At 43.1% G+C, this 16,920-nt stretch overlaps 1 protein-coding gene across 1 annotated transcript in view; it reads right to left on the bottom strand.

The window, feature by feature from the left end:
• lrp2a (low density lipoprotein receptor-related protein 2a) overlaps positions 1-14,177 on the bottom strand; it is a 59,211-nt gene extending 45,034 nt beyond the window's left edge. The window contains exons 1-17 of the mRNA XM_039014320.1: positions 14,159-14,177; positions 13,957-14,064; positions 13,624-13,746; positions 13,306-13,422; positions 12,427-12,537; positions 9,661-9,774; positions 9,305-9,421; positions 8,518-8,661; positions 8,305-8,424; positions 8,043-8,175; positions 7,376-7,541; positions 6,091-6,314; positions 2,469-2,675; positions 2,102-2,304; positions 1,872-2,012; positions 1,493-1,696; positions 636-828 (exon numbers count right to left, since the gene is read on the bottom strand). Coding sequence (XP_038870248.1) covers positions 636-828; positions 1,493-1,696; positions 1,872-2,012; positions 2,102-2,304; positions 2,469-2,675; positions 6,091-6,314; positions 7,376-7,541; positions 8,043-8,175; positions 8,305-8,424; positions 8,518-8,661; positions 9,305-9,421; positions 9,661-9,774; positions 12,427-12,537; positions 13,306-13,422; positions 13,624-13,746; positions 13,957-14,064; positions 14,159-14,177 — 2,444 coding nt within the window. The remainder of the gene's footprint in view (positions 1-635; positions 829-1,492; positions 1,697-1,871; positions 2,013-2,101; positions 2,305-2,468; positions 2,676-6,090; positions 6,315-7,375; positions 7,542-8,042; positions 8,176-8,304; positions 8,425-8,517; positions 8,662-9,304; positions 9,422-9,660; positions 9,775-12,426; positions 12,538-13,305; positions 13,423-13,623; positions 13,747-13,956; positions 14,065-14,158) is intronic.
• Positions 14,178-16,920: the final 2,743 nt, after the last annotated feature.

Below are 16,920 nucleotides of genomic sequence, written 5' to 3'. Positions count from 1 at the left end.
TTCACTACAATACCGGCCTTCATGCAGCACTAATCTAGGCTGTTGGACTCAGAGGCCTTATGACTTTGAAGCTATTGGAAATGTCCCACTAGCACTAAATAAAGAGTCCTTTTATCAGGTTTGGGATTTAAAGTGCGAACAATCTATGAATGGGTCGGTACCTCTCGCATTATACTAGGTGTGACTAGACACAACTGCTCAGTTTGCTAATGCTTTTTCATGTTCTTAAGAGGCAGGGATCCAGGATGAAAGCATGGGCCTCTGAGCCCTGCTGGTTCTGGATAATGCCCTTACTAAATTGTGCATGCCCAGGACATTGGAGTACTTGACCCATTTCACACACTATCTTTGTCTCCCTTTGACATCCTATGGTCCTTTAAATGAATCTTAAACAAATATAATCTGATCAGCATTTATATTAATGAATTGAATAGAATCAAACATTGGGATATTATGCTGTAAAAAGCATGCATTCATCGGTAAAGTCAGCATTCTTCAAGCATCAACAAGATATATAACCCTATCATATCTGCTCTCCCTCTCTCTTGTTTTTGTTGCAACATTAAGGCTGGAAGTGGCGCCAAGCGTCTCTCCCTGACCCCCCCCTCCCTGAGCTCCAGCCAAGCTGTATTTACCCAATCACAGGATGCACCACGATGGACCTTGGGTTGTTCAGGTTGCGTATGATGGCTCTCCTGGACTGATCGGCCACCTTCATGACTGAAATACTCCTGAAGCGCGGGTCCGTCCAGTAGAGGTTCTTTGAAATCCAGTCGTAAGCCAAGTCCTCTACGCCGTCCACTCTATTGGCAGCTAGCACCTCCCTGCCTGTGCAGATCAAAGTGGTGACACCGCCATTTAATACGGAGATGAAAGAGGAACACATTTAAGTAAATAGACTGTCAGCTTGCATTTGTGCTATGTAGACCTGACAGAGAAAACTAGGGCTGGTCAACCCTATGTTGCAAAAACAACACCACTGATCAGTACAGATTGTGGTCTCATTTTATACTGTAATTTCTTTACCACATTAGTAACTTATTTTACATGAAAGTTGGAAGATAAATATTGAATCTTCTACAACTTGTATTAATTATGTTCCCAGTGTTTGTTTTATCACATTCTGGAGCCTGACTTTGAGCTGTTACGTGATAGTTTCACTGCTGTCCATGCTCCTGCCCGTTCCCTCCCTCCCTCCCTCTCCCCATCCCTCCCCCACTGCACTACCCGGCTCCATAAGGCACTCCCCTAACTGCCGGTATAAGCTTGGCTGGATCACATGCTTGAGCTCTCTGCTTGAAAGGATATATGTAGGGATGTAACCATGGTTACAAAAAAGTATTTCCTCACATTCTAAAAATGAAAAAAACATTCAGTAATAATGAACTACAAATTCAGTTATAAAAATATATTAAACAGAAAATTCGGTGTTTGATTCTAATATACAGTATTGAGTCATCAATCCAATCAAATAAATGTAGGCCGCTCTCACCGGTGCCATCCACTTTCTGCTTGTAGATGATGTCTTTGGCCGTGTCTGAGAAGAAGATGGCATCGTCCTCTGCGCTGAAGTCCACCCCAACGAAGTAGGAGGGCGTTCCAGTGACAGGAAGGATGACATCCTCCTGAGAGGACAGGTTGAAGGGGATCCCTCGGACAGCCAGCTGGCTGGAGAAGAGAAGGAACTGCCTCACCACTAGCGAGTGAGAAGAAGACATCCATCATGAACCTCCAGATCTTCTACCTCATATTTCACACCACATGGGCACTCACAGTATAAAGGACACATATAAAGGACACAGCACATTGAAGTGTACCAAGTCCAATGTTAATAGGGAAAAAGCGAAACGAGGTTTGTGTGTTGGCCTTACCAACACATCTCTTGCCATCAGCCTGCAGGTCGTAGCCCATGCGACACCTGCAGCGGTAGCCCAGCCCTTGGTTGTCTGACCTGTGGCTTAGAATACAGATCTGCTCACAGCCGCCTCTGTCTGACCCGCAAGGGTTAGCCACTGTGAACACAACACAACCGCTCAGTCACTGACAGAACATACAGAAGTGGGGCAGATCAGCGGAGTGGTTGTACCCGTGACATGCTTACCATATGGTTGTCTCAGTTGGTGTACCACTTGCACTCCATGTGGGGTCTGAGATGTGGTGTAGACCACCTGAGGGTCTGTGTCACTGAACTTGTTGGCTTTCATCACGGCCATCTTGGTCCAGTCAGTGAAATACACAGTGTGCTCAAACAGACTGATGCCAAAGGGATGGGGGATCACAGCACCTCCATGGACCACTGTTCTCCTGAAAGGTGGTGGAGAGAATACCCTGAGCAGACTGTACATTTTCCATTGTGAGAGACAGGGAAACGGCATTGTTTTGACTTCTTACATTTGGTCTCTCCAGACATTTGGCCAAAGAACATCACATTTGAGCTCTTTCATAAGGAACATATCTGGTATGCTTACCTATGAAGCCCATCATATGTGGTGGTTTCAATATAGTCGTAGCGGCTGTCGACCCAGTAGACTCGCTTGGCATCAATATCCAGTGTGATCCCTGCTGGCCAGCCCAATTTAGTCCTGATGATCCCATAGCGATTGGTTCCATCCATATAAGCCCGCTCCAAACCTGGCTCTCCATTCAGAGAGTCCCAGTCTGAGAAGAACAGGAACCTGTGAAGAAAATGTATTTTGGCTTAGTTAGGTACAGATTAGGTACAGGTTACCAGTACAGTAGGTTGCCCAAAAATTGTCAAAGACTCCAGCCACCTAAGCCACAGACTGTTCTCTCTGCTACCGCAAGGCAAGTAGTACCAGTGTACCAAGTCGGGAACCAACAGGACCCTGAACAGCTTCTACCCCCAAGCCACAAGACAAGACTGCTAAATAGCTAATGAAATGACTACCCAGACTACCTGCATGGACCCTTTCTTGCACTAACTCTCTTGCACTGACTCTATGCACACACACACTGGACTCTACCTATATATACTTAATTACACTTACACCCTAACATACACACACACTGACACGATATAGTTGAAGTCGGAAGTTTACATACACTTAGGTTGGAGTCATTAAAACTCGTTTTTCAACCACTCCACAAATTTCTTGTAAGCAAACTATAGTTTTGGCAAGCCGGTTAGGACATTCACTTTGTGCATGACACAAGTAATTTTTCCAACAATTGTTTACAGACAGATTATTTCACTTATAATTCACTGTATCACAATTCCAGTTTACATACACTAAGTTGACTGTGCCTTTAAACAGCTTGGAAAAATCAAGAAAATGATGTCACTGCTTTAGAAGCTTCTGATAGGCTAATTGACATCAATTGAGTCAATTGGAGGTGTACCTGTGGATGTATTTCAAGGCCTATCTTCAAACTCAGTGCCTCTTCGCTTGACATCATGGGAAAATCAAAAGAAATCAGCCAAGACCTCAGAAAAAAATGTGTAGACCTCCACAAGTCTGATTCATCCTTGGGAGCAATTTCCAAATGCCTGAAGGTACCACGTTCATCTGTACAAACAATAGTACGCAAGTATAAACACCATGGGACCACGCAGCCGTCATACTCCTCAGGAAGGAGACGCGTTCTGTCTCCTAGAGATGAACGTACTTTGGTGCAAAAAGTGCAAATCAATCCCGGAACAACAGCAAAGGACCTTGTGAATATTCTGGAGGAAACAGGTACAAAAGTATCTATATCCACAGTAAAACAAGTCCTATATCGACATAACCTGAAAGGCCGCTCAGCAAGGAAGAAGCCACTGCTCCAAAACCGCCATAGAAAAAGCCAGACTACGGTTTGCAACTGCACATGGGACAAAGATCGTACTTTTTGGAGAAATGTCCTCTGGTCTGATGAAACAAAAATAGAACCGTTTGGCCATAATGACCATTGTTATGTTTGGAGGAAAAAGGGGGATGCTTGCAAGCTGAAGAACACCATCCCAACCATGAAGCACGGGGGTGGCAGCATCATGTTGTGGGGGTGCTTTGCTACAGGAGGGACTGGTGCTCTTCACAAAATAGATTGCATCATGAAGGAGGGAAATTATGTGGATATATTGAAGCAACATCTCAAGACATCAGTCAGGAAGTTAAAGCAAAGTTGTGGGGAAATGGCTTAAGGACAACAAAGTCAAGTTATTGGAGTGGCCATCACAAAGCCCTGACCTCAATCCTATAGAAAATGTGTGGGCAGAACTGAAAAAGCGTGGAGGCCTACAAACCTAACTCAGTTACACCAGCTCTGTCAGGAGGAATCCAAAATTCACCCAACATATTGGGGGAAGCTTGTGGAAAGCTACCCGAAAGTTAAACAATTTAAAGGCAACGCTACCAAATACTAATTGAGTGGATGTAAACTTCTGGCCCACTAGGAATGTGATGAAAGAAATAAAAGCTGAAATAAATAATTCTCTCTACTATTATTCTGACATTTTACATTCCACAATAAAGTGGTGATCCTAACTGACCTAAGACAGGGAATTTTTACTCTGATTAAATGTCAGGAATTGTGAATTTGGCTAAGGTGTATTTGGCTAAGATGTATGTAAACTTCCGACTTCAACTGTACCTACGCCCACACAAACAAAACATGCACACAAATGCATACTGACACCACACACTCACTCACTCACTCACTCACTCACTCACTCACTCACTCACACACTCACACACTCACACACTCACTCACACACTCACACACTCACACACTCACACACTCACACACTCACTCACACACTCACACACACACACACACACACACACACACACACACACACACACACACACACACACACACACACACACACACACACACACACACCTCGTACCCCTGCATATCGACTTGGTACTGGTACTCCCTGTATATAGCCATATTATTTTCTACTCCCTAAATACACTGAGTGTACAAAACAATAGGAACACCTTCCTAATATTGAGTTGCACCTCCTTTTGCCCTCAGAACAGACTCAATTTGTCGTGGCATGGACAAGTCGAAAGCGTTCCACAGGGATGCTGGCCCATGTTGACTCCAATGCTTCTCATAGTTGTGTCAAGTTGGCTGGATGTCCTTTGGATGATGGCCCATTCTTGATACACACGGGAAACTGATGAGCGTGAAAAACTCAGCAGCGTTGCAGTTCTTGACACAAACCGGTACACCTGGCACCTACTACCATACCCTGTTCAAAGGCACTTAAATATTTCAAGGCAATCCATGTCTGAATTGTCTCAAGGCTTAAAAGTCCTTCTTTAACCTGTCTCCTCCCCTCATCTACACTGATTAAAGTGGATTTAACAAGTGACATCAATAAGGGATCATAGCTTTCACCTGGATTCACCTGGTCAGTCTGTCATGGAAAGAGCAGGTGTTCTTAATGTTTTGTATACTCAGTGTATAGCCATGTTATTTTTAGTCTTTCTTTTTTTCGTTCACTGTGTGTCCTCATTTCACCATTTAAATGTTTTATTTGATTTTTTTATCTTATTTTGAACTCTGCATTGTTAAAAAAGTACCCGTAAGTAAGCATTTCACTGTTAGTCTACACCTACGTGTAGACTACGAAGCTTGTCTACGAAGCATGTAACAAATACAATTTGATTTGATTTATGTACTGGATGCAATATTGAACATTGGTAAACTGGATTCCATAGCAGCAAAGTTATCCATCCTTTTAGCTATAAAACAACCAAGACTGCAACTCAACAAAAGGTGATACATAAGCGGATTTCCTTTTTTAATTGAATTTGAAACAGACACATCCTCCACTGTCTTTGTTCCCGGTCTTACAGGTGGGCCAGCCCTAAATCCCACCGAGGTAGAACAAGTGCGTACATTTAGCATCACTTCCCAATTCACCTGTAACCACCTGGCCCAGCCTCCACTCTGGAACTGCACTATTGGATTACAATGAGGCTCATCACTTTTAATACTGCTCACTAATCCGCCAGGAAAATCTGCGAATCGAACACACTCATTACTCTATACCGGTACAGCATGAGAGAGAGAGACAGATAGATAGAGGGATGTAGGATGGAGGGATGGAGGATAGGGGAGGTCTACTCGACTCACCCCACAGTTGGGTCCACGGCCAGCCCTCTGGGGTTTCCCAGGTTCTCTGCGATCAGCGTCACCCGGTTATTCCCGTCAAAGTCCACCATGTCAATCCGGTTGACGCTGGCCTCCACCACATACAGCTTATTGTTCACCCAGTCCACGGCTAGGTTCTCTGGGTAGTCAACTGATACATTTAAAATCACCTGCATATTGGAACCGTCCATATCCACCGAAAACACCTGGCCACAAAAGAAAGCATTGTTGCTAAGAGATTAGCTCTTTGGTGGTTAAGGCTCCGGAAATTCACGGAGATATAAAAAAAAGAGACAGTCCGAGAAACAGGGACGGGGATATGTCACCATAATACCTCAACATGAGAAGGAAATTACTGTCATTAAGGCTGGGCTTTGGTTGCTTGTCTGACTTCCATCTTGTCTGTCTCGTAGCATTTGAGCGGTGCTGTCGGATAGTATTCTGAAACCTCTACCCTACTGATTCCAAGATGGCACCAGTTTCTCAGGCTTGAAGCCTTGGCACCTTGGAAGGGATAGTGCTCTTTACAGCTCTGGCTCGTTTGAAACAAGACCCAGACATCTAAAAAGCAGGATTTTCAGCTGACCTGTTTAAAGAGAAACTGAATATGTGGAAGTAGCCTGCTAGTTTAACCTTCCTAGTACGTTCACATGGCCTGTTTGTGGTCCCCCGAATTTAAATACGCTGACATTCCGCTATGGAGGTGACTGATCTACACAGATACCCCACTGCTGGTATGTCCCTGCTTTTCAGCCTCATGGCTGGGGTTCAAACCATACAGAAGCCAAGATGCTGAACAAAGCCCTTTGAGCTGGCCAAAGAATGCATATAACAGGGTGGACTCGGTGAAAACAAATACTGCATGATTACTTTGAACACGATCGGGTTACAAAAATTACACTGAGCTATGCGAACATCATACCAGCATATCAGACAGTTTTCCAGATTAGACATTTTGGATTCCATTTCCAACCTACTTCCCCTTCATTATGACCCAGCCATTTGGGAGCCGACAGGTCTACCATTTGTACAGTATTAACAGTGGCGGTATCTTAAGAGATCTGTCAAAGTATTCCCTCTCCTTTGTGGGGGGGGGGGGGGGGGGGGGGGGCAGGTTCCTGTACAACTCAAGCATTTCCACAAACAATAAGCCTTTCTATCCTGTGGACTGTAACTACGGTCCACTGTACATGTAATTCTAACGATGCACTGATGCCTTAACAAGGCCACAGGAACCACTCGTGAAGTATTTTAATGCCAGTATTACCTTGTTCTGAATAGTATCCGTCCAGAAGACTCTATTGAGGAGGTAGTGGAAGTCCACCCCGACAGGGACTCCTCTGTTCTGGGAATGGACCAGGGTGCGAGAGCTGTGTCCATGGATGTCACCAATCAGCAGGTCTTGGCCATTGGAGAAGACCAGCGAGGCTATGCTAGCTACAGACAGTAGACAAGGCAATCAGTAAGACAACACGCTCAAACATTTCATCATCTCTTATAAACACCTGTCATATGCTGTTTGAGCAGTTGTTTTTTGACTGTATATACTGTATAATCATTCATTAATTTACTCAGCAGTGGAAAACAGAAAATAAATAACAATACATTTGAGTCAGTCAGTTTTGAAGCCATACTATTGGGTTGATTCAAATCTTAATCTATAGTAACCTTTAGTAAGATTTTTAGAAACTCAAATGGTCAAGATAATTTGATCTGTATTGTTAACACAGCAAATCCCTCTTTGCTGCTGGCCTCAAAGTCAGAGGGGTCCACAGACACAAACGACTGGCAGAAATAACACTCAGTGTGCAACAATGCACCAGAAAGCAGAGCAGGCGGACAGAGTCTGGCAGACAGGAGGCTGGGTTGAGGGGCTCTAGGCAGTAGGAATGACTTTGATATGTTGAAGTATATTGAAGCTCAACACTGGCCACTCACTTGAGGTGTTAGCTCTGCAGTATCGGTGCTGCTCCAGGAAATAGCCCTCTCGACAGCTGCAGCGATGGGTTCCTATCCGGTCTTCACAGAGCTGGTCGCAGACGCCCCACATCTGACAGTCGTCAAAGTCTTCACCCAAGAATAAAAAAAATAAAAAAACGGAATAATTCAAAGCACACATCCAATATTCTACCTCTAGTAGCCTGAGATTCCAGTTCTTTCAATGTACTGTAACGGAGTGAATTTATCAGTATTTACCGATACAAGAGCGGCTGTTATTGTTGTTGACAGTGTACCCAGAAGGACATGAGCAGGTTCCTCCCTCAGGAGACGCATGACAGCGATGCTCACAGCTCAGAGAGGCACACCTCCAGATACCTGACAACCACAGACATACACGCATTACTCCCAATGTCACTTATCAAAATAAAGTATGTGCGTGCACTTTAAACTGATTGTACTGTTACTGACTGCAATTGCGTCCAGCAGTGGTGTTGGTCTCATCCTCTCCATCTGGACATTGGGCTGTCCCATCACACAGTTGGTCCATTCGGATACACAGGCCTGAGGATGGACAGGGCCATTCTCCAGGATAGCACTCACGTGATACAGCGTCTGCAGAGAAAACAAAGTCATCTTCATTGCCTTGCTTTGAGAAAACAGCAACAATGTGTGAGGTATGCATTGAAGACAGCAGCCTTATTGGAGGATTCTGCAGCCCATTCTCCAAAAACACTCTTCAGTGAGGAGGGGGAAAAAATATATATATTTTTAACCTTTATTTAACCAGGTAAGACCCATTGAGGTTTAAAACCTCTTTTGCGAGGGCGTACTGGCAAGAAGGCAAAACAGGGAAATAGCAGCGTGTACTTAAAATATTACAGAAAAATACTAAATACACACAAAAGCGTCACAAGTTACAGATACAATTCAAGATTAGAAACAACTGCGACTATCACAAACAGTGTTGTCAAGGACACTAACTCCCGTAACTTTAATATCTTTTGAAGAATTCTAAAGCTCTTTGGAGGGGTGAGCGATCAAAGAGGAATTTGACTACCACACTATAAGGAGCACAGAGCCTAGCCCATACCAACCACGGAGACCAGAGGTGAATCAGCTTTCGACACAGCAGTGTTTCTCACTCCTTCAAGTGTGTATCTACTGAACCCGCTTACTGTTTCTTTTTCAGGGTTCTGGGTCCAATATTAAAAATGTGTCAAGAAGAAGGGGAGCTGTCACAGTGTAGCATCCATACCACAGCCTTTCTCATCTGCATTGTCTTCACAGTCATCTTCTCCATCACAAAGCCAGACCTGGTGAACACAGCGACCGCTGGGGCATGTGAAGTAGCTCCCTCTGCAAGCGGGATAGGCTACAGGGCAAGAGAGAGAGAGAGAGAGAGAGAAAGAGAGAGAGAGAGAGAGAGAGAGAGAGAGAGAGAGAGAGAGAGAGAGAGAGAGAGAGAGAGAGAGAGAGAGAAAAGCACATTGAAAAGGTCAGATTAAGTCCAAGTTAGGGGCAGAAACTATCTGGGTGAGGACTTAAGATTAGAGGTGCAGACTATGGGTTGACAGATAGCAGTAGTGGTGCGAGGAGGGTAGAGGTACGCACTGCAGCTCTGTTCATCACTCCTGTCTCCACAGTCGTCGTCATGGTCACAGACATAGCGTTGAGGGACACACTCTCCGTTTCTGCATTGGAACAGGCCACTGCTGCAGTGCTGTGCTGAATAAAACAGACACAAAACCCCTTCAGTGACTGTCTGTATGTGTCAGTTTTTCATCTTACCCCTGCTGCACTGACCGGACGAGGGCCTGGTTAAATACGTGGTCATGCGGGTCAGCTAGGGCTGTGGCGGTCATACAATTTTGTCAGCCGGTGATTGTCAAGCAGATAACTGCTGGTCTCACGGTAAGTGACCGTTAATTAACATAAAAACATTTAACATCTCCTGGCTTCCACACACTGATGCAGACCTTTGGAACATCTACATTTAAAAAAAATGTCTAATAAATCCACGTAATATAGCCTACACCATCACAATAAATCCATTATTTATTTTAGACAGGTCTAAAGAAACATGATAGAAACATGACATGAAAATGTAGTCTATTTCAGAAGAACAGAATAGCATTGTCTGAGTTGTCCTCATGTTAGGTCCTGATCTGGCTATGCCATATGGCTATGGGCTACACTAGTTCATTGAGCAGACAAGATTTGCTTAGAATTCCGTGGCATTATTTTATATTATTTATAGTATGAAGAACATAAATGAACAAAGCTGAATAAAATAGAAAGGATATTTTCTCCAAATGATTTGAGGGAGTGTGCGAATGCAGCTATTCTGTGTTGAGAGGTTAACAAAAAAACAGGTACTCCTATATGCTTAATTTAGAGTTATTTATGTAACTTTAGTTGTGATACAAATGTTGGGCTATATGTTTTGTACATTCTAAGGCTGCATGATGTGACTCTAATGATAATTTGAAAAAAGTTGCATGAAAGGCATAAGCTCTGCTTAGTTTTTTTGCTCAGGTTGTACACACTCCAATAGTCTCTCATTAACAATTTGACAAGCACTTGATAATGCCTCGAATTTCCCGGCTGCATCCCCTTTGTGCGGCCGTAATGCCCCCTAAAAAAATCCATGTTTTTTGCGGCCAGTGGCCGTTGTGCCCTTGGGCTGGATATAATAATTATAATTCCCTTCTCCCGGCTGTGTGCCGAAGCACCTCTCACTCACATTGTTCTCAGTCACTTGATTGGGCCTTTTTCACAGGCTACAAGTGAAGACAGACACATCGGGGACGCAACTGCTCGAGTCCTTATCTAATTCCTGAAGCGCATATTGAAGATATTGGAAGAACTGTCCACATTTACTTTTCGTCAGCCAACAAGATGAGTCGGCCTAACAAACAGCAAAAGCACTAGCCTATGTCAATCTACTATCCCCCATAGTACAAAAGTTGACCTATTTTATTCTGTGCGAGAAATACATATTCTAAACATAGTCTGGGACAGTTGTGGGATGCGATAGATCCCAAACTAATACAACCACTAGCATAAAAAAAACGGTTTTAAGCAATGAGCCTGATGCAACAGATGAGAATGTTTAGCTTAAAATGTTGATAAACTAAGGCTATTTCGTCACATTATAAGCGCAGAAAAGCGCACATGGCAATAAGCGCAAATGTTCCATTAGCAAGAAAACACCATTCTCAAAAGTGACCACAAATGTGATTATGCATGTAATGCTTTTATTATAAAGGTGCATTTTCATGGTGAACATTATCTTCCCCATACTTGAAACTCACACGCTGAGTATGTATGCCAGTTAGGCTCTATACCTATTGTAAAGCGGATTAATGTGCTTCATTTTAAGAAGTGTTTTGGCCACTTTAGTTGTGATACAAACCTTATCAAAACATATAGGCCTATGGGCTAGGCTACATGAGGTGTGACTATGATTTGAAAAGTCACCCAAAAAAAGCATGCGCTGTTTGCCTTAATGCCTTAAGCTGGGCATCATTCACAAGTGATAAGCTAATATTGTCACCCATCATACTATTCTTGATTTAATCTGTCTTTACATATACAAAATAATGTGTGAAATTTGTTTTTATTTATATTTCACCATTATCATGCACCTGTCTCGAAACAGGGGCAGCGGAACAAAATACATGTAATCTACGCATTTAAATAGAGAATGGAGGACGCTTTCCCGTGGTTCATTTTCATGCCAGCCAGGTAGGCTATACTCCTGTTTTAAAGAGAAGCAATGTGCATAATATTAGGAAAGTTGAGAAATACATATTTCTTATTTTACCTTTATTCAACTAGGTAAGCCAGTTAAGAACAAATTCTTATTTTCAATGATGGCCTAGGAACAGTGGGTTAACTGTCTTGTTCAGGGGCAGAACAACATATGTTTTACCTTGTCAGCTCAGGGATTTGATCTTGCAACCTTTCGGTTACTAGTCCAACGCTCTAACCACTGGGCTACCCTGCCTCCCTAATATAGTAGGCCTCCTCTTTTTAATAGAGGCCATCACTCTGTTTTCCTCACGCAATTGCATAGCCTATAGAAATGTTGCGCAACATGAGCTCATGGGCTCTAATGAAGTGTTGGATTAGATTTTCGATTACATTTGCATTGATGTCAAAGTGATTAGAGGGACAATAGAGTGCTGAGTACCAGCAGTTAAAACGTTTGGTAGGCTACTAATGACCATCAGCAGCATCAGAGCTTGGAGAATCATAATTACCGTGACTAAACGGTCACGTGGAATTTGACTGCCCTCATGACTCGTGACCGGTAATGTGGCAGTAATACGGTCACCGTAACAGCCCAAGTCACAGCCAGAAGTGAACACTTACTGCAGTTGGACTCGTCTGACCCGTCACGGCAGTCCATGACCTGATCACAGTGCTGGGTCCGGTTATAACAGGCACTGTTGGCACACCTCAGCTCTGTACACTCAGGGTAGTCTGAGAGGGAAATAAACATGACAAATCATACCAGACTGACATAGAACAAACCCATCTGTGGAATATTCAAAGAATATAAAGAATAAGCATCAAATAATTTGTTCAAAGAGGTGCATAATGCTTTCCCTTTCAAACGTCAAATGTCTCTACTAGTCTTAAACATTTCTCAAACATGACATTTCTCAAATGTCTTAAGCATTCCTATATACAGTTCTCAAGTACTCAAGTATTAACACAACTATGCAATTAGCCAAATGTAACAGTCTGCTGCTAGCAGATCATTAACTTAGCTGCCGCATTGGCAGCTCTAACCCCCTTTTAATCTCATGAATAGTAGAAAATATACCCTTAAATGCTCCCCCAGCAAGTCACGTTGGCAATTCACCTCTGAAATATAAAGCTTTGTACGTAATTATGGCAAACAGGCTCAACCTGTGATGGCGCAAAAAAAAATGCTAAAAGCTAATGGGAGGATAAAACACTTACAGTAAGTTTTCTATTAGCGCCACAAACAGCCTTGGCTTTTTTTCTGCCATTGTGAGATTACCAAAGTGTGCAGTGCTGTGGGTCTAACATGTCGGCACAATAATGGAATAGCAGCTGAACTTCAGCTTGACTAATCCCCAAGGAATCTGCAATCAACCTCTGACAACAAGAAGCATATTGTGGCCATTCTGTCAGTCAGCAAGCCTCTTAATCTTACAAATTGATTAAAATGCCACAGGAGCCTGAGGGAAGAAGGTAAGTAAGCCACACTGGGGAACTTACGGCAGTCTCTCTCGTCAGCCCCATCGGAGCAGTCGGGCAGCCGGTCACACCTGTACTCCCCTGGGATGCAGGCCCCATTGGTGCAGCTGAACTGCCCACTGGAGCACATCCTACCAGCTGCAGAGAGATTGAGGAGCAACTTAACCACAAGTGTAGCATTTCTCTACCCCCTTAATTGCCTTTGTCATTGATTTTTGGGTTAACATTTGTGGCACCTGTCACACTGGTGAAAGTCTAAATAGAATATGTTGTACACTGTATGGTCTACGCAGTACTTGTGTATTGATTTCCTCTACTGTAGAAAGTGCGAGAACTTACGACAGTGGTGTCTCTCATCTGAGCCGTCCTCACAGTCCTCTTCGTCGTCACAAACCCAGACATCTGGGACACACTCCCCGTCACTCAAGCACTGGAAATGACTCTCATCACATGTTACAAGGGCTGAGGACACACACAGCACATCCAATATTAGTCTCCACACTACCAGCAACAACACTTAACATGTGATTCTTACACAAGACACTTCTACGAAGCAACGCTTTTGCTGCTCTTTAACAGGGAGACGTGAGTAAATGGGACAAATCCTGTTAACATGTAAAGGGAGAGGGTCATTGTGCAGCCCAGTCCACTGTAAGAGGAGAAGTTACTCACGGCAGTCGGCTTCATCAGAATCGTCTACACAGTCTAACGTTCCATCACAACGCCAGTGCTGTGGGATGCATCGGCCTGTCCCACACCGGAACTGCCCCGTCTCACAACCTTCATACAGGAGACACAATATTACTAAAGTTAACTTCTAAAGTTATCTTCATTCCATATGTTAGACCAATTCTCATATCCTATTTTGTAATACCTTCAGTCCCCAGGTGCATAATTCTTCCTGATCTTGATCATGATCATGGGTATTTCTAAACTAGGTCAGAAATAAGAAATAATTTCCTGTCAAAATTTCCCTCTCTACTATAGTTAGTCCAATAAATAGAAGGAACTCTTTGTGTCTCTTATCAAAACATCTAAACAGTGTTGGGTGTGTTTGGGAATGTCTCTTATTGATGAAGCATGGTGTTAACAGCATCGACAGGGCCTGGAGATGAGCGTGCCAGCCATCCTCAAAACAGTTACACAACACTCAGCACACTCATCCCAAGCTTCCTTTTGATGTTCTCACTGAGTGGCATCTGAGGAGATAAGGTACCCCCACTCTACCTTCCCTGACGTTTTCCAGGAGATATCAACTGAAGCAGCATAGTTCAGTGGCAGAGCGCTCCGTCAGACCCGTCCGAATTGGAATGTACAATTCTCATTGTCTCTCTCTGACAACCTGATTTATGGTGCATGCTGTTCCTTGTCAGAAATGTAATTGGGATAAATAGTGGTACCAGGTGGTACCGCAACCCTTAAACCCAAATTCTTTGCTGAGGGAGATGTAAGGTGGTGGTTGGCGGTGCATGTCTGGGGTTGGTGGTCTACAGTGTCTTATCGACTACCTTTAATCACAGTCCCTGCTTGGTCAAATATGTGCTGAAGTGAAAGGTTTTACATTGCGTCAACACCTCAGTTGCAAAACAAACTGAAGACATTGTTCTAGAAACAAACGACACTGAGAAATACAACCAGTAATACAAATGACCTCTGTTTAATTTCCAATCTATAAATCAAACACTGCCATCCGACCAATCAAATTACACGCAAAACACAAACACATATATATTTTTTAAACAACATTACATTTCCAAACATTGGCGGTAAGATTTTTGGATACTGATTCATGACCAGTTTTCACGTAACATAAATGTGTCAATGGGCGATATCCATCAATCATATGTTATACATGTATTGTGACTCCTAGAAGCAAATATGCAAGTAATCAGCTATTTCCATTGCATCAGCTAGCTGTGCCATCACCAGTCAGCATGTGCATTGAGTTCCTATTAGCACAACCTTTCACGTGGTGCTTCTCTCCCACTCCAGCTATCAACAAATGACTTCAAATTCCAATGGCATAGGAGCATGTTCCATGATAAGGACATGCAAAACAAAAAGACAGTGGTCAATTGCAAACAAAAAGAAACCGACGTGTTGAAAATATAGCAACTGGACAATTTTGTAAGGGAAAAATAATTTTCAATCCGTCCACACCCATCTAGGCCTAACGCTAAACATGAGCTTTCATGAGATAAGGCACTGAACTAAGCATCAGTATGACGTCATCCTTTGATCTTGTGCTGATAAATTGAAATCTCTTAGGAAACTACTGCCTTTTCTTCTTCTCATTTAAAATAAGCATAAACTGATACGGCGTCGGTTGCACAGGTTCTACTGACATTTATCCTTTAGCAGGACGTAGAGACACCAGGAGATATTCAAGGACAAGATGGAATTGTTGGACACTGACATTAAGAGTCTGCCTACTTAATTAAAGAACAAGTCTGGCAAAGCATTTACCTCCGACAGGTGAAAAAAGAGCACTTCCAATATGACCAGTACTGGACCAAACGCCGAAAGCCAAGGGAAATGTTCCTTCCTCGTCGAACAGACATACAACGTAACGAATTGACTTGGAAAATCTCAGCCCATTCAGTTGACAAATGTTGTGTGAGCAGGCACTTTATTATAGGCGAGTCAGAAGTTGATCATCTCTTTTATGTAATGTGCTCTTCAAAGATGACTCACTTCCACTTGAGTTGTGGGGTCATGACTGTGCTAAAAGCCTTGTGAGGGGCTTCTCATATCATGAGGTCTGGTCTCAGATTAATTAGCCGACACCACTAAACTGCTTTTAAACTACGCCAGCCAAAGGGGCTTCATATTTAACTAATTCAGCAGCCAATTGAGAAGCAAGCTTTTTTCCTGCTCAGTTTACTAATGATAAAATTGCTTCCCCATTAGCTCAAAGAGTGCCTTTGTTGGGAGGAAATGATCCGGGAGGTTTCAGCATCATCTGTAACATGCAGGTAAGACAAACGGTGCATACAGTATCGGAGCAGCACAGTGACACCACTGAAAGACATTTTGGTTTATCTCTGTACCCCTGAACAGACATTCAGTGGTCTAATGCTCAATGCCATTATGATCATTATAAGATCAACTCTGAATATGTCATATTTGACAATGTATGGTAGATATCAGACAAATAAAACCACGTTCACTCGTTGCTTGACCCACAAGTAGGATTGCATATCAATGTCCACTAGTTTATTAACATAACAAACCAACATATTTTTCAAAAGAGCAAAATATTAAAAGTGTCTTTAAGCATCAATGGACTTCAAGTTCAGAGGAAGGACACTCCTGAGGCCTCCTAGCAACAATGGACTTCAAGTTCAGAGGAAGGACACTCCTGAGGCCTCCTAGCATCAATGGCGATGTTCATAATCCCTGTTCATAATCCCTGTCTGCTATGCATTAGGTTAACAGCTTTCAACAACCTTTGCCAAAGGGAAACCAATCTTCTGAGACATTCAAATGAAGCCAGTGTTTCCTGACAGTATCAGTTCTGGGAAAGGTGACTGGCAGACTAAAGTGGACTTTTAAATGAATGTGAGCTGCTCTTACATTCAGCCATAGTCTTTTTTAAAGTCATTTGACTAACTATTCCTTCAGGAATAAATTGGG

The sequence above is a fragment of the Salvelinus namaycush genome, chromosome 19, assembly GCF_016432855.1.
Source record: "Salvelinus namaycush isolate Seneca chromosome 19, SaNama_1.0, whole genome shotgun sequence".
Taxonomy (NCBI): domain Eukaryota; kingdom Metazoa; phylum Chordata; class Actinopteri; order Salmoniformes; family Salmonidae; genus Salvelinus; species Salvelinus namaycush.
This window is presented reverse-complemented; position numbering and strand designations above follow the sequence as displayed.